Source organism: Rhinolophus sinicus, chromosome 14 (genome assembly GCF_057876585.1).
Source record: "Rhinolophus sinicus isolate RSI-liver-muscle chromosome 14, RSI-T2T, whole genome shotgun sequence".
NCBI lineage: Eukaryota > Metazoa > Chordata > Mammalia > Chiroptera > Rhinolophidae > Rhinolophus > Rhinolophus sinicus.
In genome coordinates this window covers 88,856,294-88,880,225 of record NC_142514.1, presented here as the reverse complement: position 1 = coordinate 88,880,225, position 23,932 = coordinate 88,856,294, and the positions used below count along the sequence as shown (strand labels likewise).

The 23,932-nt window shown below is 42.0% G+C and overlaps 1 protein-coding gene and 1 long non-coding RNA gene across 6 annotated transcripts in view; one reads left to right on the top strand and one right to left on the bottom strand.

Moving 5' to 3' along the window:
* Positions 1-780: 780 nt before the first annotated feature.
* On the bottom strand, positions 781-8,942 carry LOC141572155 (uncharacterized). Of its 3 annotated transcripts, XR_012497336.2 has the most exons (5): positions 8,806-8,923; positions 8,394-8,510; positions 8,085-8,262; positions 7,778-7,878; positions 781-3,443 (listed from the first exon to the last, which is right to left on the bottom strand). It is a non-coding gene; the product is annotated as an uncharacterized LOC141572155 (long non-coding RNA). The 3 variants fall into 3 exon arrangements; XR_012497334.2 differs by lacking the exon at positions 8,085-8,262 and having other exon boundaries at positions 8,806-8,942; XR_012497335.2 differs by having other exon boundaries at positions 8,085-8,510.
* LY86 (lymphocyte antigen 86) overlaps positions 8,915-23,932 on the top strand; it is a 64,556-nt gene continuing 49,538 nt past the window's right edge. For 2 of the 3 annotated variants that reach the window (XM_088791393.1, XM_074335271.2), the window contains exon 1: positions 9,006-9,159. In XM_088791393.1, the coding sequence (XP_088647519.1) occupies positions 9,033-9,159 (127 nt within the window). In that variant the 5' untranslated portion in view covers positions 9,006-9,032. Of the gene's footprint in view, positions 9,160-23,932 lie in introns of all 3 variants that reach the window. The other variant, XM_074335270.2, reaches the window with a different exon arrangement.

Here is a 23,932-nt window from a genome sequence, read left to right as displayed (position 1 = left end):
GTGAATGGCAAATACCTTTTCTTCAACATAGAAGTCAGACACATGGTTTAAATAGGCTGTTATGAGGCTGAAGTAGGAAAGTAGAGACAAGCAATAGGGTAAAAATGGAAATGTTGCTATGTCAGTGTTCATATTACTATGTGTAATCTTTTTTCTGGGCAAAACACAGTAACCAAGGAGCCTGGAAAAATCATGAGTATAGTTCTGATCCAGTCATTCTTCCTAAACATTAGTAGGCTTTGTTCTACCAGTGAATCAGAATAAATTATTCTCATTGAACTTAAAAAGACAGTTTACTCAATATTGTTAGTACTGATACTTTTCTTCACCAGCATTGTTTCATAAAGTATTGTGTTCATTTACATGTATGACCCAGCCCCTAATTTACAGAACCAGAGTTAGTCCCTAATGACGATTACCAGGTTTTCAGCGCCAAATATATAGCAAGCCCTTTCCATACACAATCAATCTAGTTTTGCTTTCAAACTTGAAACATGGGTTTAGCAAGCTTCATTTTACAGGTGAGACTCTGCCTTGCAAAGGTCACACAGAGGTCAGTGGTGGAGCCAGAACACAGATTGAGTCCACCCACCCCCACCTTCACTCCCCCTGCAACCTCTTCCTTACAAAGGTTCCTCTTCTGGTGTGTGCTCAGGAGAGAGCAATTGCTGAGCAATACCATTTCCTATTTGTCCAAAGTATAAGGGATTGCTTCCACGTCATCAATTGCTCTTACCAAACATTCAGAGGCTCTCCAAGGAGACCATATACTCCCAGTTGCAGTTGCAACAACAGTGGCAGTCGTGGTCCAGATCCATGTGCTCCGTGTCAAGAGTGGCAGCGGGAGCAGAAAACCTGAAGAAATCTCCTCTTCCCACACTTCTAAGTTAATCATTGCAAGTATAAAGAAATTACCTAAGCAAATACAATACCTTACATAAAGAATTTTTTTGTTTGTATTTCTATATTATAAGCACCGTGTATCTTTTTAATAGTCTATGTCATCCTCTCAGTAAACTTATCTCAAAAAAATTTCATGGTAGGATTTCCTTTACCTGTACCAGGTTATAACAGTTTATCAGAGGGTAAAGAGCACTGTGAAAAAAGGAGGTAATAATTAATGTTAATTAGAGTCTCATAAGGTCTAGATTCAGCCGTCCCTTATGCTCCATTTCTTTCGCTTAAATTTGATATCGTAATAGAAAAATAGGCAATAGCCATGCACAAGCATTTACAAAGGAAGAAAATACAAATGACCTATAACAATAATATGAAAAATGTTCAACTGTATTAGTGCTGAAAGAAATATAAATAAGTACAAGGAAAAATTAATGGTTATCTACTAAATTGACAAAATCAGGTTTTAAATATTAATGCCTAGCTGCTGGTGGGATTCTTACATCATTCAATATATCTGGAAAGCAATATGGTAGCTTGTATCAAAAGCCTTAAAAATCTGATAACATTTTTCATCAAGCATTTCACTTGTAGGGATGTATTTTGAGTAAACAATCATGCCTGTACTAAAATATAACAATAAGAAAATCTGCTATATTATCTCTTCTTAGTTTTCTATTAACAATCTAAATGTCTAAAGCATAAATTGATTAAATAAATCATGGTCAGTCCATACAGTAGAATACTATACAGTCATTAAAAGTCATGTCATGGAAGAATTCTAAATGACCAGTGTAAGTAGTGTAGTATATTACAGTGTGTGCAGTTCATATAGTATGATCGTGTGTGTGTGTGTGTGTGTGTGTGTGTGTGTGTGTGTGTGTACTAAAAGGTTAGTTCGCAAAATGTCAATAGAGACTATCGCTGGATATTGAGATCATGGGTGATTATTTTTCCTCTCTCTTTAGCTCCCCTGCCCCATCTCCCCAGAGGAAAGGGTTGTCCTGTATGTCTCCAAAGTCCTTTGATTAGAGTACATTACTCTAAGAATAAGAAGCAAAAAGAGAAAAGGAAACTGTAATATACTCCTGGGAAAGGTGACATCACACTTTGTTAAGTACTTGGGGATTGGATTGCAGACTCCTCAGGGAGTGAAAGCTCCTTGCTTTGCCTTACTCGTGATGGCCCACTAAGTCCAGAGGTCCAGTCACCTAGACTAAAAACACAAGCTTGTTGAGCCATACCCATCCTCTATGTTTCATCCATTCTGACTAAAATATTTTACCGAGTCCCCATTTATGCTAGATATGTGGCATACAATCGTCAGGGAAAAAAAAAAAGAGAGAAAGAAAAAGAAGGAAGGAAGGGAAGGAGGAAGAGTTCCTGATATATTATAAGGGAATCGGACCTTAACAGAACAATGGTCCGTGCTGTGAAGAGATGAGGTCCACCCAGCTACCCAGCTGCGTAAGGTCATTGTAGGGGGAGTTATCCAGTTCTGGCAGAGCAGCTTTCTCCAGGAAGCAAGCCTTGAGCTGAGCTCTGAAGGAAGTATAGGCATTAAGACAAGGAAGGGGACAAAGCATTCCAGGGTGAGGAACCAGCCTGTGCTGACGATGCTGGGGCAGGAGAGAGCAGAGTGCTATAGGAACTGAGAGAGGGTGGGGCCTGGAGTGGGAGACACCAAATCAGGCAAGGTGTGGGGACACTTTCGGGGGGTACCACTGAAGTGTTATGGCATCTCAGCAGATATCTTGGTGCTGACTGGAGAAGGACTCTGAGAGGAGGCCCCGGTGGGTCCTGGGAGACCATGGTAGCCCTTAGCTAGGGTGGTGGCGGTAGGGATGGCCAGGTATGACAAGACGAAAGATCCTCACACAGTGCAATGGAAAGCACTTGGTGATGGAGAGACTGTTTTCAAGTGATTTCAACTACCTGATGGGTAGTCTCCAATCTTGGAGTTCAAAAGTGCGAACAGAGGAAAGACCAGTTTTTTGAGCAAGAAGTGAAAACTCAGGGCCATGGCTTTTCAACACAATTAAATTTCAGGTGAGCAGAAACCATAGTCACGAAAAGCGCCATTTGTCTGAATAGTACAACGTGGTTTTTTTTCCTGCTTTATTCGTCAATAACCTTACAATTGGAGCTAACACATCCAAGCTTCAAAGAGAAAGTAAAGAGCTCAACTTCTGAATATTAAATGGCTTGCCATGCAGTCGTCTGACCCTTTGCTTCAGCAGCATCCAGTGGAGACAGGAGCGGTGCCCTCATTAGACTGCCTCAGGGGCTCATCCTCGCACTGGCCGTCTTCCATGGCCTCTCTCTTCTGAACTTTCACGGTACTGTTTAACATCGTCACTTCACATTTCTAGTGGGAAGATATTTCTTATAATCAGAAGACATTCATGTCCCACATAAGTTCATCCATTTAGTCACCTTGTCATGGGATCCAGGGCCTGGGTTTGACTGAAGGGCAAAGTTTGCAAACTAGATTATTGAGAAACTCTTGAGCCTGTCACTCAAGGCCTCTTCCAGTATCTGGTTTCCTTTAAAAATAAAAAATATTGATAGAAATGGTTACCATTTATTGGTTATTATTGACACTTTGAAAGATAAAGAAACTTATAGTCAGAGTGGTTGTGTGACTTGCAGTATTTTCACTCGAACCTATCTGACTATAAAACCCATTCTCTTTGCAATACCCCTCTTTGCCCCTCCCCCAGTATCTGTCTCCCCATTGTTGAAATTCTTCTCTGACAGAGAGAGAAGTGTGGGTCAAGACTGCTATTTGAAGCTACAAAGGCCAAGTCCCATCAGTTTCTAAGTAGCAGGGGTAATTTGCTTTGATCTCACTAGAAGGGTAGATAAGTAAGCATAAATGCACAGTAGGAAAGAGGCTGTTTTTCTGTCTAATCAAGAAGTTGGGTTCCAGAGTCTGTCTGACTTTCAACTTGGCTCTGTCACATGTGTGACCTGGGACTAGTTACTAACTATGCCTCTGTTTCCTCATCTGGAGAATGAGGATCATTGTAGAACAAGTCTAGTATCCCTTAACTGAAATCCTTAGGTACAAATGTATTTAAAATTCAGAATTTCTTGTTTTAGAAAGGTAATAGGGTTTACATTTTATAACGGCCCAAGTGGGATCTGGTGCAGAACCCATTACCCATTAATCAATCACATTAATTTTTCTGCAGTGAAATATTTCCATAAAGTCTCATCAGCTTAAATTAGATTTTTCCACCAAAAGAGTTAAAAAAAAACACAAACTTTTCTTTTTCAAGACTTTGGTATTTCAAAATTGTGGATGGGAAATCATGGAGCCTTGTCTACCTTATAAGGCTGTTGTGAGGATTAAGTAAGTGAGGGAATATGTACTGAAGTCCTCAGAAGACTGCCTGGCACATAATAAGGGTCCAGCACATTTAGTTATTCTTATTTATTCCAGAGGAGAAAGAAAACCAAAGAAAACCACAGGCTACTTCAAAGATTATCATTTATATATCAACATTACTGCTGAGTAAGCTTATTACTTCAGGGAATAGAAAGCTCTCCTGGACACCTTTTCAGAAGAATTCTAGGTGGATCCCACAGCCACCACCCGGAGAGAGAACTCAAGAAAATACCCTGGTGTCTGATGCAAACAATGGGTAAGTTATTTTATTGTATCACCTGCCAGTCCAGTAGGATATGCTATCAATTAGTTGGCTCAAATGTGACAAGGGCAGATCCCATAATGACCAGAACCAGCTGGAGCCGGAAGTGTATATTGAAGCCTGAGCCTAGGGCTTAAGCTACCACAGCAAGTTAGTGCCCCTCTTCACATCACATAAAGGAGCTCTCCATGCTTCACCACGTTTCTGGTTTCCTCCTCAATGCTTTTCCTCCAGCTTGTTAAAATCACTGAAATCTTAACAGAATGAAATCTTGAGAACATCTCAATTTTCAGAGAGCTTTAGCTATAAGTTGCTAATTTCTCCCAGGCTGTAGAGAAATTTTAGAAAATGTACATCAGTCCTTTTAGACTAGACCTGCCCTCTCAGATTCTCAGAGCAGTTTCTTCTGCCTTACTCAGATACTGCAATTTGTTGCCCTTTTCATCATTGGGAAATTGATCAGATTGATCTATAAAGCTGACCTCTTTCTTGGCCCAACATACGTGTTCCGCAAACAAACAAAAAATCATTTCTGTTTGTAGTTTGTCATAGAATTAATAGACACGTTTAGGAACCAAGTACTTTGCATATTATATCTCCAGAATAAATAAACATTAATAATGATAATAAATGGGGCAATAATAAGGAAATTGGAGGAGACAGTACTTCAGACAATCTTGCTACAGTTTGCCTATTATTGCAAATAGTTATTTGAAAGCCCTGATGAACTACCAGCCTGGGGTAAATTAAAAAAAAAAAAAGGTTTAGTGTATACATGCAATAGTCTTCTGAAAATAATTCAGAAAGCTCAGTCTAATTTTTTATGTGAAACCCAAGCAATTTTTCAAAAAGTGGTCTCATCTTTTATTAAACAATTGTACTAAACAAATTTGTTGATTGTCTCCTCCCCATACAAAGTAAGCTCTCTGGAAATAGGGACTTTGTTTGCTGTATACCTGATGCATGGAAGTGTATCTGGCATGTTGGAATAAATATTTGCAGAATAAATGAGTGAATGAATCTGCAGCGAATAGACAAGTAGATGAAGTTTTCCCTGTTTTCTGCAGAGAGCAGGCTGTTTCTACACTTTTCTATCAGATGCATACACATAATACATGATATCAACAATCTAAAGGGTTTTCTGGGCATCTCACACTTTCTTGGGGGTGAATCTTCCAGAAGTCTGGGAGATTGTGGAAAGATTTTACTGAAAAGCTCAGGAGGCTGGATATTCATGTAGCACACATAATAGTGGGTATGAAAAGAGTTAAAGAGTGAAACCTCAGCAGTCAGCCCAGGGGACTAGTAAATGGTGTTATGCAGGAAGGAGCATGGCTTCCTGACTTCTACACACGAGGGGAGCTATTTTTAGGTTGCCCTCAATCTACAAGACAAAAGCAAAAAGAGATCAAACCTGTCTTTTCCCACTATTGTAGCAGAAACACAGAGACAGGCCACAGAGAAAAGGAGCAAAGTGGCCATGCTACACAAAAGGAAATTGTTGCCTAGTGTAATAAATACCTGAGGACTATTAAAGGAAGCAGCCATAATTGAACACAAATGATAATGAAAACAAATTTGCTATTGGTGATAAAGAATGCTATATAATCAGTGCTTAGTGTTAAAACAAACAAACAAACAAGCAAGCAAACAAACAAGGTTATCTGCCATCTGCTGGTATGTGAAATGTAGATAAAATTGGCCTAAAGCCCCTTCCATGCATTGTGAAAGTGCAGTGTCACCCCAAGACTGAATTACATTCTAAGAGAGCTGTATTCCTATAATTCTGTGATGCAGACATGAAACTCTGCCTTTTTTTAAGTACGCGCGCACACACACACACACACACACACACACACACACACAGCATTTCGGGGTGTATAAGTTTCTACTGAACTAGTGTGGGTAACAGAGTGGAGAGGGCTGTCACATAGCACTCCACACAGCAAACAATTTAGGATTTGTTCTTAAAAGACCTTCAGCTTGTCCCACCTGCAGACAGGCCACTTCACACTACCCAGCAGCACCCTTTCACCAGCTCACTTCTCCTTCCTTCTTCCCTTCACTCCTTTCTCTTTTACTCCCTTATTCGCTGAAGCAAACCCTAGTCCATTTTATTTCCTCATGTGAAGTAGCTTCACTCTTAATTCCTTATATAGTTGGACTCTTGCCCTCAGAACTTCACCTTTTATTTTTAATCTCTCCTTAAACATGAGCTTTCCTCTTAAAAACACTTTTAGTGACAGTCATCCTAACAATAACATTTTTACCCTTCAATAAAAGAAAGCACCATTCCCAAGCTAACCTCTGTGAAAAGAGAGCAGCTTGAGAAGTAAAGGAATAGGATTATTGAGAAAAAGTAGAAGAGAAATCTGAATAGGACCAGAACTCAATTTGCTAAGGTAATGGAAGTTAATATCAGAGCCTGACAGTATATCTGATACACCGTGTGTCCCCGAAAATAAGACCTAGCCAGACAATCAGCTCTAATGCGTCTTTTGGAGGAAAACTTAATATAAGACCCAGACTTATTTTACTATAATATAAGACCAGGTATAATATAACATAATATAATATAATATAATATAATATAATATAATATAATATAATATAATATAATATAATATAATATAATATAATATAATACCAGGTCGTATATTAATTTATGCTCCAAAAGACACATTAGAGCTGATTGTCCGACTAGGTCTTAATTTGGGGGGCACAGAGTATATATGTGTAACAGATATACCAGTGGTTCCTACACTTGTGCATGTGTCATACTCTCATTAATATGCAGTGCTGGACCCCACCCCACAGTTTCTGATTCAGTTGGTCTTGCACATAGCCCAAGAATTTGAAGAATTTGCATTTGTAACAAGCTCCTGGTTGTCGTTGATGCTACTGTCCAAAAACATACTTTGAGAATGACTGCTTGAAAGTCAACATTACTGAACTTATTTGCAGATGAGTACTGTGGGGACAGAGCCAGAGTGCAGTTTCCAGGCTCTTAGCCTCACGTGGAGGTGTGCTGGCTTGGGTAGTAGATGGCTGTCGGCTGTGGCTACTTGACCGTCAGCTGTAGACGGTTAGCCAATTGGCCACTGGTATAACTGCCACAGCTGCGCTGGAGAGGGGAGTCGGTTGGTTGGCAGAAAAGCAGACAGCAGGTCACCCGTCAGGTGACTCCAGCCTCCAGTGAGACTATAGTGGTATGACTCCCCTACCTATGGCTCCATGGGTGTTCCTTTTTGGCCTCACCATATCCTGTGTTCTTATGTGGGGAGCAGGAGCTGAGATCCCACAGGCCGCCCCACACGACAAGTACCTAGGAGGAAAAAAAAATCAATCCAGACCTGCCCTCCTGCCCCTTCCCCAAATGACTAGTCCTTGATGTCTCTCAAGAAATACAAAGCTTCCATTGATTATGTCAAAATATTTGTTTGTCTTTATTGGTAATTAGATTCCATTTCAAAAAAAGTTTTGAAGAGAGTTTAATTCTTATTTAGCCATCAGTAGAAATGGTCAATTTACCTAGTGTGTTCAGGGGAAACAGTGTACTCTGTTACTTCTAAAATCTGCTGGCCTTAGCCCTGATTCTGGTTCTCTCCAGCTAAGGTGGACGTGGGGTGTGAGTGGGGAATCAGAGTTCAGAAACCTTGCTGTCTTGAAGCAGGACAACAGCTTTGAGAACAGGGGGACAGAATCTTGGCTTTGAAAAGAAAATGAGATGTAACATTAGTAATCCCGCCAATGACTGAAACAATTAAACCCCCACTCTTGAAAGGGAGAACCTCACTTCCCCATCTACCAAACTGAACCCAGGAACAAAACACAGCTCACTTCTCAGGGCTACTCCCTCCACCTCATCTCCAGAGACCACCTCTGCTGCTCCCAGAACAAGACCCTGTTCTCGCAGCTGCACACGTCACTGCTGACATCTTCATCCAGAGAGTGGAGCTGAAACCAAAGGCAAGAAAGATGCCAATAGTGCAAAAACTTCATTCCCAAATGCCCAGTGCTGCCTGCCAGCCCTAACCAGGCCCCGGGTCCACAGCCACATCAGAGGCCTGCAGAGACACAGGGGCCTACTGATGGAAAACACATGGTGGCCTGTGGCTTACCTTTCCTGAGTTCACCACTCCATCTGGGGTGGGGGCTCTTAGGGGAGCTGTTTCGGGGACCTGAGGCATAATGTCATGCATCACTTGCTAGTATTTTCCTTGTGAAAGCAGAAAGTCAACATCCAACCTACCTCTGATTCAAATTAGCCTCATCCGGTTGATTCAAAGTCCTGAAGGAACAGTATTCAAATGCCTCTGCTAACTGCCTTTTGCTTCTCACAGTGGTTCCACAGGAGCATAAAATATGAGAAGTGAAACTGACCATGTCACCCTTTAATGAGGGGTGAGGAAGAACCACCCTGAAAGTCCTTTTCATTGGGCCTGTTATTTTTCAGTTGGTCACACACAGGCCTTCACCATGAAAGGTTTCATGGCTGCCTTCTTCGTCTGGACTCTGATTTCTCCCAACGGTGATGGTGGCCAAGCCTGGCCCACACACACAGTCTGCGAGGACGGGAGCTTGAAAGTACTCTACCAGAGCTGTGGTAAGGTCTTTCAAAACATCCATTTGTGTTTTGAGGGAAAGTGAGGCCATGTGGGCTGCTGTAGCGCTTAGTTGGGGTGCGTGAAGGGTGAGGGGACAAGTGGCTAGACACTTTCTCTATTTGTAACAGGTGTGTGAGGGCCATTTGGAGTCCTTGGGAAAGGACGGGTGGGGGTGGGGAAGAGCCTGAAGAGAGCCAAGAAAATAACAAGAAAAAGACTTTGAGATTCTAAATATAGCAATTCACTAATACCACAGAGCCTGAAAAATAACAAAATGACCAATGAGTGCACCAAATCATGAAACCTCGCCAGTTCAAAATTAGGAAAAGATGCTTCTATGCAAACCCCCCCCCCTCAAAAAACAAAATTGTACCCCTGGACAGTTTCTTTAGTTTGCAAGTTGAGTGAAAAGATCACTTGTGTCAAAGAGAAGATTCACGTCCTTATGACACTCCTGGAGCTTCTGTTGCAACAGCATTACTCATTACCAGGCAAAATCTCATCTGGCAGCTATTAATTCCTGCTTTTTCTCTAGTGCAAAACATAACAAAAGTGAATGAACCATGGTTGTTACCCCAATGGGACAAAGAGATAAACCAACAGAAATTGCAATCTAATGAACAGAATGTAGGGAACTGCAGTAATCAGTGTCTGAACCAACCCTTTGGGATTTATATTAGTCTTTCAGGGCTGTCATAAGAGAATACCACAGACTTGGTGGCTTAAACAACAGAAATTTATTTTCTCACAATTCTGGAGGCTAAAAGTCCAAGATCAAGGTGAGAGCAGCGCTCTTTCCCCTGAGGCCTCTGTCCTTGGCTTGCCGATGGCTGTCTCCCAGGGTCTTTACATGGTTTCCTCAATGCCCACACATTCTTACTGTGCCTCTCTCTTCTTATAAGGACACCAGTCTTATTGGGTTGGGACCCACCCTTATGACCTCATTTGACCTTAATTATCTCTTTAAAGGCCTTCTCTCCAAATACAGTCATATTCTAAGATACTGAGGGCTAGGTCTTCAACATATGAAGTTGGCGGTGGGAGAGACACAATTCAGTCCATTAAGGGGGCCTGAGTGTGGAGAAATGAGCCTAACCCCAGGATCACATCTGGAATGAAGAGTAGAGGCTCAGGCTATTGAAAAGGCATGCCATTGTGAAATATGACGCTGTGGAGGTAGACGGGGGCAGTGTTGTTTGGACTGAAGGAAGTGGAAAGGAGATGCCCTTTAAGCATCTGACTTGGCCCCATTATGAGCTGGGGAGTGGGGGAGATGCTACACTTGAGCAGATAGCTGATCCCTACAACTGTCACCCAAGGAGCTGCCTCAGAGATATCTAGACAGTCAGGCTGGTCTTTTGGGCCATTTGTCTGACTTGACTTTACTCCTTTAAAAAGAAGGAACATGGAACATTAAAGTGCACAAAACATTTTTGGGTTTTCTTAATGTAAAAGAGAATGAATGGCTGGATGCTGATGTGTTGATCTCATTACTCTTGCTCTTCCCATGGGAATGGGAGGCTTTCTGCTGGCGTCTGTTCATTTTAGGTGTAGGATGAGAAGCAAGACATGAGATGAATGGACTGCTCGAGATTTGTTTTTCGAATTCATCAGTCCATAAAAGGTTGCCATGGCTGGTCCAGCTCCCTGACCAGCCTTTAGCCTACAGCCAAGCTTGGCACAGACTTTCAAGTGGCTGCCAGGAGTGGCCAGAGGAGCGGATGCAACAGGGACTAAACAAGAGCATAGCACCAGCCATCCTGGGGAGATCTCCTCTCTCTGCTCCAAGGAGTCCATGAATGTCAGGCACAAGCCCTGCTCCGGGTACTCAGAAAAGAAGAACGGAGGAGATGCAGTTCTCATCCAAGAGTAGTGGGGAGGTCAGATAATTAAAGAACAGGGTAAGTGCTCTGTGTGGAGAGCTGGCATACAGGCACGCATCGTGCAGCAGGAGACATGGAGGTTGAAGAGGGTGAGACTGGAGACCAAATCTGTTGGGGGAAGGGTCATCAAGTTTGAGTTCAACCTTAAAGAGTGATAAAATAGTAACTATAACATCTCATGTTCATGAAAGATTTATATGTGCCAGGCACCATGCCAAGTGTTTTGTATGCATTCTTCTTATTTTATAGGTGTGTAAACTGAGGATTAGAGACGTCAGGTAACTTTTCCAAGGCCACACAAGCAACGGTGGCAGAATTACAACTCTGGTGAAGGCATTGAGTAAATATTTATGCAATTAAAATGAATTGATTCAAGGCTTGTCTGACTCCAGAGCTTATGCTCTTAATCTCCTGCTGTCTAGAGTTTTGTCTCAAGGCCAGTGGAATAGAAGTGGGGAGCGGGAAGGAGGCAATGGCATGTATGAAGGAGGCAGATGTGAGCAGGCAGAGAGTTCAGGGAGCAGAGGAAGGGGAACAGGAAGGCAGGCTGAAAGATGAGGTGGAAATGTGGGCAGAGCCCTAGTGTGACGGTTAATTTTATGTGTCAACTTGATTGTGTTAATAGATGTCCAGATAGCTAGTTAAATATTATTTCTGGGTATGTCGGTGAGGGTGTTTCCAGAAGAGATTAGCATTTGAATCAGTGGACTGAGTAATGCAGATCACCCTCCCCCACCCCGCCCCAATGAGGATAGGCATCATCCAACCTGTTAAGGTCCTGGATAGAACAAGAAGGTAGAGGAAGGGAGAATAACTCTGGGCCTGACCGCTGAGCGGGACTCTGTGTCCCGCTTGCAGCACTCCTGGTGCTCAGGCCTCAAACCACACCTTTTCTGGGTCTTCAACTCTCAGACAGCACACTGTGGGAATTTTCAGCCTCCATAATCATGGGAGCCTACACCTCATTATAAATCTCTTTCCAGAATATATATATATATATATATATAAACATATGTAATATATATGTACTTCCATATGTAATTCCATTGGTTCTGCTTCTCTGACTGAGGCAACAGGAGACCCAGACAAGTTTGGGTTGCATCCCTTTGGCAATGAGGAAGATGCCTTTTGGAAAACTCCTCAAGTAATGGGTAGGGGTGTGGATACTAGATTGAAAGCTGTTTGAGGCTAGAGGCAGAGTTTGTAGCTTGTAGAATCAATAATTCAGGAAAGAAACAATGAGAGCCTGAACCAGCATCATTTCAACAGCCTTCATGTCAGACGGAGTCTTTGGAACACTTGGAGTTAACAGAAAGGTGAGCAAAGTTCTGGGAGCTTCTCTAGGAATGGGCCCTGCCTCCTGTTTTGATAGCCATTGCCTGTGTAGCCCTCTCCAGATGGAGACAGTCCTTTCTCAGCTGCTGGATTCACGGGAGGACAGACCCCATGACCTTTACATTGATAACACAGCACAGAGGCTACATGTTGTAATGCTCTGCCCAGCCCTGATGTTTGGACATCTTCAGTGCACATCAGGGGCTCCTAGAATTCCAATATGCACACGGACATGGGAGGGTCAGCTGACAAAACAAAGGATCCATTATTTTCTGAGTTTAGTGTTTCATTTCTCTCTTCTCTTTTTGTTTAATAATTTTAGTGGGAAGGGGAGTCTTAGGCTAGAGACTGTTCTGAGTAATACAAAAATCTTTGAGAAGGAAAAAAGAACCTCAGAAGCATTTGCTGAGCTCTGAATATTGACCAGGAAGTGAGCAAAATATTCTGAAAAAGCAGAAGTCCTGCTCTGTCCAACTGTTAGTGCTGCAGTAAAAAAGAGAACCATGGTCTTTACAAAAGGAAAGCAGAAACAAAATCATTTGGGGGCCTTTCTCTGATTAAACCATAAAACAATTCTCAGGGCTAGAAGAAGCCCAGGGACCTCACCCCATGCACATACAATAAATGTGCACCAATGTATTTACTTACATGCTGCCTCTATCACACCAAGACATAAGGTAGATTACAAAAGGACACATGACGGTAGGATGAACTGGGAGAAGCAGGGTAAGGCAGGGGGAAGAAGGGGAATAATAAAGTCAGGGAAGGTCAGGACACATACAACAGATGAGGCAGTGCGAGGGATATGATTTGGCGTCTGGAATCAGCAAATTCATCCAACCATTGGGCAATATACTAAGTCTCCTGTCCTTGATTATAAAGTGGGTGTATGGGTTTCCTAGAGCTGCTGTAACAAGTTACCACTTGGTGGCTTAAAACAACACTCATTTATTTTTTCAGAGTTGTGGACGTCAGAAGTCCCAAGTCAGTCTCACTTGGTCAAATGCCACACTCCCTTGGAAACTCTAGGGAAAAATATCTTTCCTTGTCTTTTCCAGCTCCTACAGCTGCATTCCTTGCATTCCTTGGCTCACAGCCCCTTCCTCCATCTACAAAGCCAACAACATATTCCTCTTGCTTCAGCTATCACATTGCTTTCTTCTGTGTCAAATCTCCCTCTACCTCCTTCTTATGAGGACACTTGTGATTAGGATAATCTCACTATCTCAAGATCCTTAGTTTAATAACATTTGCTAAGTTTCTTCTGCCAAAAAAAAGGTAACATTCAAGGGTTCCTAGGATTAGGACATGATTATCTTTGGGAGCCATTTTTCAGCCCACTACAAAAGGGATAATAAATGTGCACACCTCTCAGGGCTCTGTGAGGATTAAGTGTGAAGGATTGCATGAAAAGTGCTGAGCACATACTATGTGCAATAAATCTTTGCTACTGATGACTTGTAAGATGTTTTACAGTCACTAGACTATGAGTTTTCTTGAAACCAAATCAAACAAGGAAATTCATTATTTGCAAAATAAAACCAGTTTTAAGGAGATGTCCAGCTTTTCCTGATACCTGGATGAGCTTAAGAGGAATTTCTCCTTGGAGAGATGGCATCCTGGACAACATCTTGATAAAGGATGCCACAGTGACTCACATTTGTTGTTTTTCATGGTGCCTCTTGGTGTGGACCAAGGGCTCATCGCTAAAACACAATTCAGGACTAATTTTGCCAAGGGTCACAGTAAAACCTTCCACAGATGTGGCACTTGCAGGCCTGGGTTACTCAAAGGCACTACCCATAGGAATGGATGAGCTATGTGCTCCCAGCAACCATCCATAAATATCATTATTGTTGTTGCTGCTGTTATGGGGTTTTGATAAGGATTGGAGAACAGAGATCTAGGTTGTATTTTCTGGCAAGAGTCTTGAGTGCAGAGACTTCAATGTTGTCATTTAACATGCTTTGACATCAACCAGGCAGAGAGGAGGGTCATAAAAGTAAGAGACCTATGACACATGTCTAAATGACTGCCTGTCCCCCGTTTAATTTCTCTGACACTCACAGTTGACCTGGCCGTTCAAGCGGCTCCAGGGAGTTGTCTAGGGCAGGGGTCTACAAATGAAACCCACAGGCCATATCCCGCCTATTGCCTGCTTCTGTCCAGCCCTCGAACTAAGGCTGATTTTTACATTTTTAAGTAGCTAAACATAAAATATATATATATATATACATATGACATGCAATTCTATGGAATTCAAATTTCTGTGTCCATAAATAAAGTTTCATTGGAACACAGTCAGACCCTTTTATGGATCGTCTTTGGTGGCTGCCAAGCTACAGTGACATAGCTGGGTGGTGTGGTAGTGACTGTACAGCCCACAGAGTCTGAAATATTAAGTATTTGACTCCTTATAGAAGAAGTTTGCTGGTCCCTCTTCAAGGTGAGGAAGGACTCTCAAGCTCTTCAGCAGATTAGAGCCACAAGTTCTAGGTCTTCGGAATGACTGCAGCCATAGAGAGGCTGGATGGTCAAGTGGGCTTGATCCTTAAACCACCATCGTCACAAGGAATTTATAGGAGACCTTACAGAGAATCATCATTACCATAAAAATCTCCTGCTTCTGCCTAACATTTTACAATTTATAAATTCCTTTCATCTATGAGGTCTCATTCAATTCTTGCTAACAACCCTATGAGGTATGTGTATCTCCATCTCCCAAATAGAGAAACTGAAGCACATACATATTGACTACCTTAATCAAGTAGTACACCTGAGCCGTGATACAAACCTAAGTGTCTGACTCCATGCCCAGGGACTTAAAGCTGTGTCGTGGCATTCTAATAGTGAGCAACCCAGGCCACACGATCCCCGGAGCATAGGGTGGCTACAGGGAGAAGGCTCAGCTCAAACACTCGGTCTTTGGGTGAAGAGGTAAAACCCCAGTGTTCTGTGGACCAGAAAAGGAAGGAGGAGGAAGAGGAGATGGAAGGGGGAAAAGGAGGAGGAGGAGAAGGAGGAGGACATTTGTCTTCTAATTCAAGGATTGTTTCCTCTTTCCCCACCCCCACCCACTCCAGCCTCCTTTCTCTGCACTCACTCAGAGCCTCAGAGCTGGGCCAGTTTGGCTCTTCCCGTGTCCATCAGGGACCTGCAGTGGCCATAGAGGAGAAGGAACACTCACGCCTACATTTTTCAGTCGCATGTACCAAGTTCTCTTTTGTTGCAGAGGTGTCTGGGAATGACATTTACCATTCTCTTACCAGTAACAGCATGTTTTGCAGTCAGAGCCCTCCTGAAAAGATCGGCATGCTTATTCCATAGGGAAACCCTACATCTCCCACACCTGACAGCAGTTTCCTCTGTGGAGAAGATGGTGAGTGGAGAAGAGGGCAGAGAGGGATCCCTAGCTTTGGCAATAAGTTGATGTATGTGGGTGGTACCCATGGGGCCCAGCCAGCTACCTGGGAGGTTCTAGGGTCAGGAAACCATCGCATCCATTCACCATGCTTCAAACTTGTAATCAACACCTGCTCCCCACTTCTTGATGGCAATCAGCTTTGTCCATGTCGGTCTAAATAGGTTTTGCCTGTTGCTGAAGTTTGCTGCAGGGCCAGCACTTTATCTGACCTCCAAAAAGTCCTTAATTACAAAGTCAAAATCAGGTCACATGCACCTGGATAATCCATCAAGATAGTCAAACAGGACAATTAATCAGACTTAAAGAATACAAAGCAATGCTGGCAACTTCTCCTCCAAAACAGGATAAGCTGTAAATGACCTAGCTGTACAGCAGAATGAACAGGCATGTTAATAAAATGTTCATAGAAAAAAAATTATTTTTCAAAACTGTCCTGGGAGGGAAGGAAGGGGGGAAAAAACTGCTTTCCTCAAAGCCTAATAATTTGGAAGCAAATGGACCCTAAGACCAACACAAAAGAAGCAAAAACATCAAAACATAATAGTAATAATGGTAAACATCACAGACCAAGTAGTCATTTAGCAGTTCTTTAAAATATAGCGCACAGAAAGCGATTTCTCTCTTAGTTTATTTTCCAAGACTAATAAGGATATAAATAAAATGCAATTAAAGAAAAGTAGACAAATAACCAGAGAAATAAAGATGCAATTCCAAAGGGTTAACCTTGGGTACGCAGGATTAAACAGCAAGCTAGCTGCCTTGATCAGAATGAGATCTTTTGGCCCAAATGTAAAGGCAGGATGTTGATTTTTTTTTTAGTTATATACATATATATGAATGTCAACATTGAGACACAGATTTTTAAAAGTAGAAACAGGAAAAAGTTGAGAGTGAACAGGAGCGGGAAGAGAACAGAGCCTACAGGTGTGTTTCTGCTGCGAAGCCATTGGGCTCCCCCGTTAATTCCTCCAAACACTTTTTAAAGGAGAGGCTGAGTGAACAGGGACCTAAAGAGAAATCAGCCCAGAGTCTGTGAGTTTAAGAAGCCTCTTCTGTGCAGGCAGGAAATGTCTTCCCAGGTCTTTCCATCCTCGGGCCAACTCCCGAGGGGCAGCTTTGGTCCTGTTTTGGAGGAGAACCTTTGCAGAGGTGGAGACGGGTGAGGGCTCTGGCCCAGCTCTGCAGCTATTTCTGTAGAAACTCCAGCATTGACAATGCATTCCCAAAGTAGTCACCAGTGTGAGGTTCTGGGAAGGCTTCAGACTCGGGCCGGCAGAAGGGGGAGAGTGCAGGGATCCAAAGCAGCTATTTTTCCTTGAGGCTAAGGAAGGCAAAGGTGAGAGAGCCCCTTCCCAGCCCCAGCTTGTGCCCCTGGAGCACCTGGCAGAGGCCTGCAGGCACCAGGCTCCAGGTAACAAGAAGCATGCAGCTGGCAGAGCCTTCAGCAACACTGATAAGAGCAGTCGGAGGCACAAAGCAGTGGCAGTGCCAGTCACGGTCACGCAGGTGCAGGCACTGCCCTCCAAAACCCAACAATGGGGCAGGCGCAGATTTTAATTAAAAGGGTTACCCGCCCAGCAAGTCTATGCCACCTGGGTTGGTGTTCAGTCCTTCTCTGGGATGCTTTGTAAACTGATATTGCAGGCCCCCATCCAGTGGCTTTGTTCTGGGATCCCAGAGCAGTCATGTGGGCATCGGAAGACGTGCTCTGGGATTTACCAGGAAACAAGTACATGCACATCCGTCTGGGTGCAATTGATGGGTGATTCATGCTCAGTGGGCAATGTGCGAGTCTGCATCTGCCAGCGTCCTTGTGTGGGATCCAAGAAGGCGTCATTGTGTGTCCCTTCTTGAAATTCTGTGCCAGTTCTGCCTTCAGGCAGAAGTGAGTGGTAACCAACCCAATAGCTAGGAGGAGAAAGAAAAGGATCCTAGAGCAGAAAATGCTGCTTCCGAGCATAATTTATAGTTGAGGATTGATTCTCACAAACTGTCTGCTTAGCCAAAGTGCTGCCAGTGGAATCCATTGTTTGAAGCCTGACATCTCCCCTTATGGCCAGGGGGGAACTGCGCCAGCCCCACTGTGAAATCCAGAATACAAGGATGAGGGTTTCCTCTGCCTGTTAGCCGTCAGGATCCTTTCTCATAGCTGGGGTCTTTCTTATTCAAAGGGTTCCTCTGTATGTGATCAACTTAGTCTTCCTATACTGTATTAAAAATGTCCCTTTACACAATTAAACACTATTTGCATAATTAATACAACAAAACTTTGTAAATTACATTAATTTTATTGCTGACATGCATACAGTGATCATGAATTTATTAATAGAATTGTAAGCATTTAATCTAATACAGATTTCCTTAAATGCTTTAAAAGCGGGAGAAGCAAACAAATTATCACAATGATTATTCTACTTATTATCTTTACCTTTTAATATTGATTACATGGGACTATATTTATTTCTTTATCATCTTTAGATTAATATTTATTCCTACCTGTATTCTTATACCTTCCTGGGGTTATAGTAATACTTAATTCAGTATTTTCCTAGGTGTCTAGTACGTTCCAGGCCAAAACTAGAGAGTAATAGCTCAAACCAGCCAAAGATACAGGTTTTGAGCTACCAATCGATTCTGGCTTGGTGGTTGGAGAGCAAGCTCTCTTTCCTTAAACTTGACCTGAGGTCTTACATCCTGAAGACCTTTTAAAGCCCCTTCCTTTCAAAAGTTCCCTGTGTCCTGGTGCTTTTTCCTAAAAAAAAAAAAAAAAAAAAAAAAAGTGTGTTTTGCTGGATCATTGTGATGTTACTTACTCATTGTCCTAGTGTTATTATACATTAACCTGGTCTGTCAGCATTGTTGGAAAATTAGCCTGCCATGGTAATATAAAAAATGTAATTAGAGGGGTATTTAGAGTTGACGGATTTTGTCTGCACAGTTGACACTCATCTGTACAGCATTTAGCTGACTCATCATCTTAACACTTAGAACATAGCACTGGGCTGTCTTTCTACTTGTATATGCTATGGGATCACTGGTGCTGATTTCCATCCAATTTTTATATGAGAACACTTGAGCCAATCAGTCTTTCTGTTCTGCTTTTTTCTGGCTCATTCACAACTCTTTGTCCTTACTCCTACCTCCTTGTAAAGATAGAGAAAACTGCACCATTCTCTGGGGTCTGTCCCTAAGGGTGGAAACATGCTGAAACTCCAGATAACTAGGAACACGGCTTCATGTTCCTCTAGTGCTTGGGATGTAACCCAAATTCCTTCCTGTCATTCATTGTTGAGCCTGTATCACCCAGAAATGCTTTCTAAGTAATCAATAAAAACAGAATCACAAGAGATGAGGTCTTCAAGAGCTCAAAACAACAGGCGCTGTCTTCCTATTCCCAGCAACTGCCTGGCATTGCTAAAATGCTGCTTGCTCCAACCAGCAAAAGAGAGCAAGTTCCCAGTGGTTCCCCCCTCCCCACCTCCTCTGAGTCAGAGATGAGCAGAGCAGGCTACACTAGCTCTGGCTCACAGCCTGTGTACAATTCCATGGCCAGTGTCGCCAACCGCAGTGCACAGTAGCTGTATACCTGCAAAGGGAGGAAGGAGCCCAAGAAATGCTCCAGAACAGGGTGAGGTTGCTGGAGCAGCTCTTGGAAGCAGCCTTATGCTTTGTGAGGCCAAAAGATCATTTGCTCACAGTTGGCCTTGTGAACACCTATTGTGGTAACAGATGCTAATTGGTCCTGGGGTGGGGGCTGTTCCATGACCATCTATTTCTCCACAGTCCTAGCAGTTGTTGGCACATAAGCAGGGTCAGCATTATGCCAGTCCCTGTCCACAGGCTCAGGGTAAACTGGGAACCTCTTACAGAACTGGGAAATGTTCTGACCAGACAGAAACTCAGGGCTCCTGTCCAAGCATCTCCTTATTCAGAAACACTCTGAGCCAGAGGGGCAATGTGTCTTCACCACAGCCGCAAAGCTAGATGGCAGCAGAACCTGAGAGGACCCTCCCAGGTCGCTCTGCTTCCTCTGTCAGCATAAAAGCCATGATGTGAACTTACCAAAATTCAGGTCAAAGATACCACATATATGAAAGTCAGACCCTCTCCCCCATACCCACATCCTCCAAGTGCAAAAGTTTCCCTTTCTACTCAGCCCTTCTCTTCAGGCAATCTGCCAACAGCCCTAAAAACCAAGTGTCTTTGCATGTACAAAAGATCTATGGTGGCTCACTCATAATATTGAGAGGGCCAACAGTTCCATAAATGTACTATCATTGCAGACTTCACATAGAAATGACATAGTTTCACAGAGCAGTGAAAGCGAGAGCTTATTTAGAATGAAAGCCGCCTTCTTGTATGTATGAGTTTCAGTCAGGATTCTAACAACACTTAGAAAAGAAATAACCATGGCAGAGGAGACCTACATATCAATGAGAGGTGACTTGGCCCCTAAAGCCCTAAAGCTTGATGCCAGCAGCTTGCTTCTCCTTGTCTTTTCTCCATATATAGAAAAGCTTGCTAAGGACAACCAACTTCAGCCATTAGGCAAATGCCCAAATTCTTCCACTCCCCTCACTGGGGTCATCTGGCTCAGTCTGGGTTGTGGATGGAGGCTATTCCAAAACGGAAGTACTAGGAGGCTCAGTTCTCCAGAGACTCTAAATTTCAGCCTGACCTACACTGAGCTGTTTGGAATCCAAGTGGAGTGGAAAGTCGGCAGTAAGATTATTTTTCCAGGGTGAACAATAGCTTTTCTGCCTCCCACTTGGCTTTGGTCTTAACTAAATTAAAGAGCAATTCTTGTGTAAGTGAGTATGTACATTTCAAAAAAAAAAAGAATACCTGAGGAGAAAAATCACCAACGGCTCTTAGTTTATTTGAACCAGTGGTTGAACAGAGCACAGGCTTTCTAGCAAGTACTAAGTGTCCTAACCAAAATGTATCTGACATTTTAGAGCCAATAACCAAAATAATGAGCAGGAGTCTCCTTTGCAAACATTGCCTGCTCTCAGGGACTCTGCAGCGCTGCCTTGCTAAGGGAGCGGACCTTTGGAGTTCTAGATAGCAGTGACAGGAGAACAAGCAAGAAAGAGTAGGTCACAGTTACCGTCCTGCAAAATCAGTCATCTCCCTACATCTCACCCATTCCAGAAGAGGAATCAAAAATGCAAAAACCCTAATGGAAAAAGCAAATTATGAATGAAGTGGGTCAATTGCAATATACAATAAAAAGTGACAGGGACGACGGCTTTTGGCCTCATCTGAAGGAGGAAACTATTGGCCCTCTCCATCTGATCATCATGTGGGCATGTGGGACCTTTGATGTCCAATCTTCTAATTTTTCAAAACAAACTAGAGTTTCTAATCTAGAGACACAATCTCTTAATTTATAAATATGGCAACTAGTCTAAGTGTTTTTAAACATTGTGCAGGCCAACAAAATATATCTGAAAGCTAGACGCAACCATGGGCTAGCAGTTTGCAGCCTCTGCTGAAGAGAGGGGAGAGTTTAACCTTTTTTCACCACTCAAAGGCCTTCTCTTCCTTGTTTCAAAGCATGTCTAAGAAACCATCTTACAGCTCAGTTTTACCATCACTGTTCTCTGTATCAAAGTGACATCACCACATGTATCCCCAAGAATGCCAAATATATAACAGTTAGGTATCCATTTACTCATTGTGGAATATTCTTACCAGCCCAATAATCACGTGCTAAAGCATGTCCAGTTCATACAATTTCCATCATCCTTCAAACTGGAACTGCTAATTAGATTTTGTGCCAATTTTGACTCAAATCTGTTGAAATATTTCTTGCTACCTACAAACATCACTAAAATGTGTATTTTTAAAAGATAGCAAGAAATCAGGTAGCCTAGAGTATAAATTGCTCCAGAGATGAAACTATTCCTTAGAATTTATCTTTGAATCCATAGTACTTAGCACCGTATACATAGTCAATACTCACTATAAATTAAAAGAATTAATATAAATATTAAGATCAGCGTTTTCTCAAAAATGGTCCCCGACACCTGAATTGAATGCAAATTTATTTGAGAAAGGATCTTAAGAAGCACCAACAGAGAATGAAGAAGTGAAATGAGGAAGTAAAGGAAGCCAATCAAAATAGCCACTGTGGTAAATTGGGGCTTAGTCCTTCTAGGGACCTCTGGGAGAACCTGTACAACATGAGTCAGAGTGGTCAGATCTGAAGGGAGAAGAAACTGGAGCACTGATCTATCAACTCTTATCTGTTGTGGTTGTTCCTAGGTACATTAACTCCCCAGGACTTCTGGCTTGACTGTGATGGAACAAGCTCACTCCCACATGCAGAGAAAGCCCTCAGGCAGAGCCATAGGTATTTGTAAGAAGAAGGCTTTGCAGAGAATAAATGCCCTGCTGGAGTGTCCTTGTGTATTTGAATCTCTAATATACACTAAAGCATCCATGAACAGGACACTGGTAGAAAACAGACCAAGATAGCCCACCAAAAATGACCTGTGCACCTAGGGAAAATGTATGGTGTAGATTATCTTCTGGTCTACATATCATGAAAAACTCTTGTTAGCTGAAAATAATGAGTAAAATGTGACACAAATATTTTTCAGTGCATAACTGAACATGCAGGATAGGATGCGAGGCCTCCAGAAAGCCCCAAAACAGAAAATTCAACACTAAAGCTGTGTCTGCCTTTAGTAAATATGTCAGTCTGCATGAACCAGAACTTAGACTTCAGTGGTTGTGTGGGAGTCTGGCAAGAGTGTCCTGTGCTGTGCAAATGGGAAATTGATCACTCCATGAAGCCAGGACCTTCAAGGAGTTATATCCACAATTTTTTAAAAACTGGATAAGAAAAGAAAAATATATTATTCAGCAAAGGTGGAAGACAAGGAAACTTATCTAGCCCTACCTGGCCTCTAGAGAAAATAAGTCTTCCCGGAGAACTAGTAGCTCTAGACCTGCTACCACATAGGTTTGGTGCCCAAATGTATGTTACCTTCATGATGCAGAAAATCCCAAGCCTAGAAAGTAGGTGAAAGTGGGCCTTGATTGGGAACAGCTGGGGAATATTGGCAGCAGGAAATGTAAATCATCTCTGGAGGGACACACACCCTCAATTCACAGGATTTCTGATAATTGAGCTCATAATCCAAAATTTAAAAATATGAAGAAATAAACAATCTAGAGGGGAAATCATCCGAAAAACAAAACAAAACAAAAACAAAAATAAAAACACAGCAGAATAATACCCTTAAATACATTAGATTTAGAAAATATAAGATTCAGAATGTAAAATAAGAAAGTGTCATTTGTTTAAAGAAATGAAAGAGAGAGTCTAAAATGTGAGCAAGGAAAAATATGTCAAAAAAAGATCAGGAAGATTTAAAAAAGAATCAAATAGAACCCCTTAAAATTAAATATTTAATTGTTGAAATAAGAAATTAATTGTTAGGTTAAAACACAGATTTTAAAATAGCTGAAGAGAGAACTAATGAACTGGATGAAAGTTCTGGAGATAATACTCAAAATGTATCACAAAGAAATAAAGAGATGAAAGATATGAGCTGCAGCTTCAGAATAAAATAGACAAAACGGGGGGAAAGCAATTTCTGAAGATAAATGCTAGGATTTATCTTCAGACAATTTTCTAAAATTAATAAAAGACATTAATCTTTAAATTTAGTAAACACAGCAATTCCCACGTAGGATTCACAAAAGAATTCCACAACTAGATCAATCACGGTAAAACCACAAATCAACAAGTCAAAATACAACTGGTAAAAGTAGCAAGAGAAATTACCTTAAAAGATATTATATTTAGACTAACAGCAGATTTCTAAATAGCAACATTAATAGTCAGAGAAAAGAGAAAATAACAATTTACCTAGAATTCTGTATATAGCTTATTGTCATTCAATAATAAGAGTAAATTAAAGATATTTTTTGAACAAACAAAATCTAGAGTTTGATACCAAAAGACTCTCAGGAAAGAAACTTTCTAAGAGATACCTCAGAAAGAAATAAAACGCTCCCAAAAGTAAGTTCTGAGATGCAAGTCGGAATGACAAGCAAAGAATTGGTAAATTTAAATAAATGATGAACGTAAGGATGATAATATTGTCTAATTTG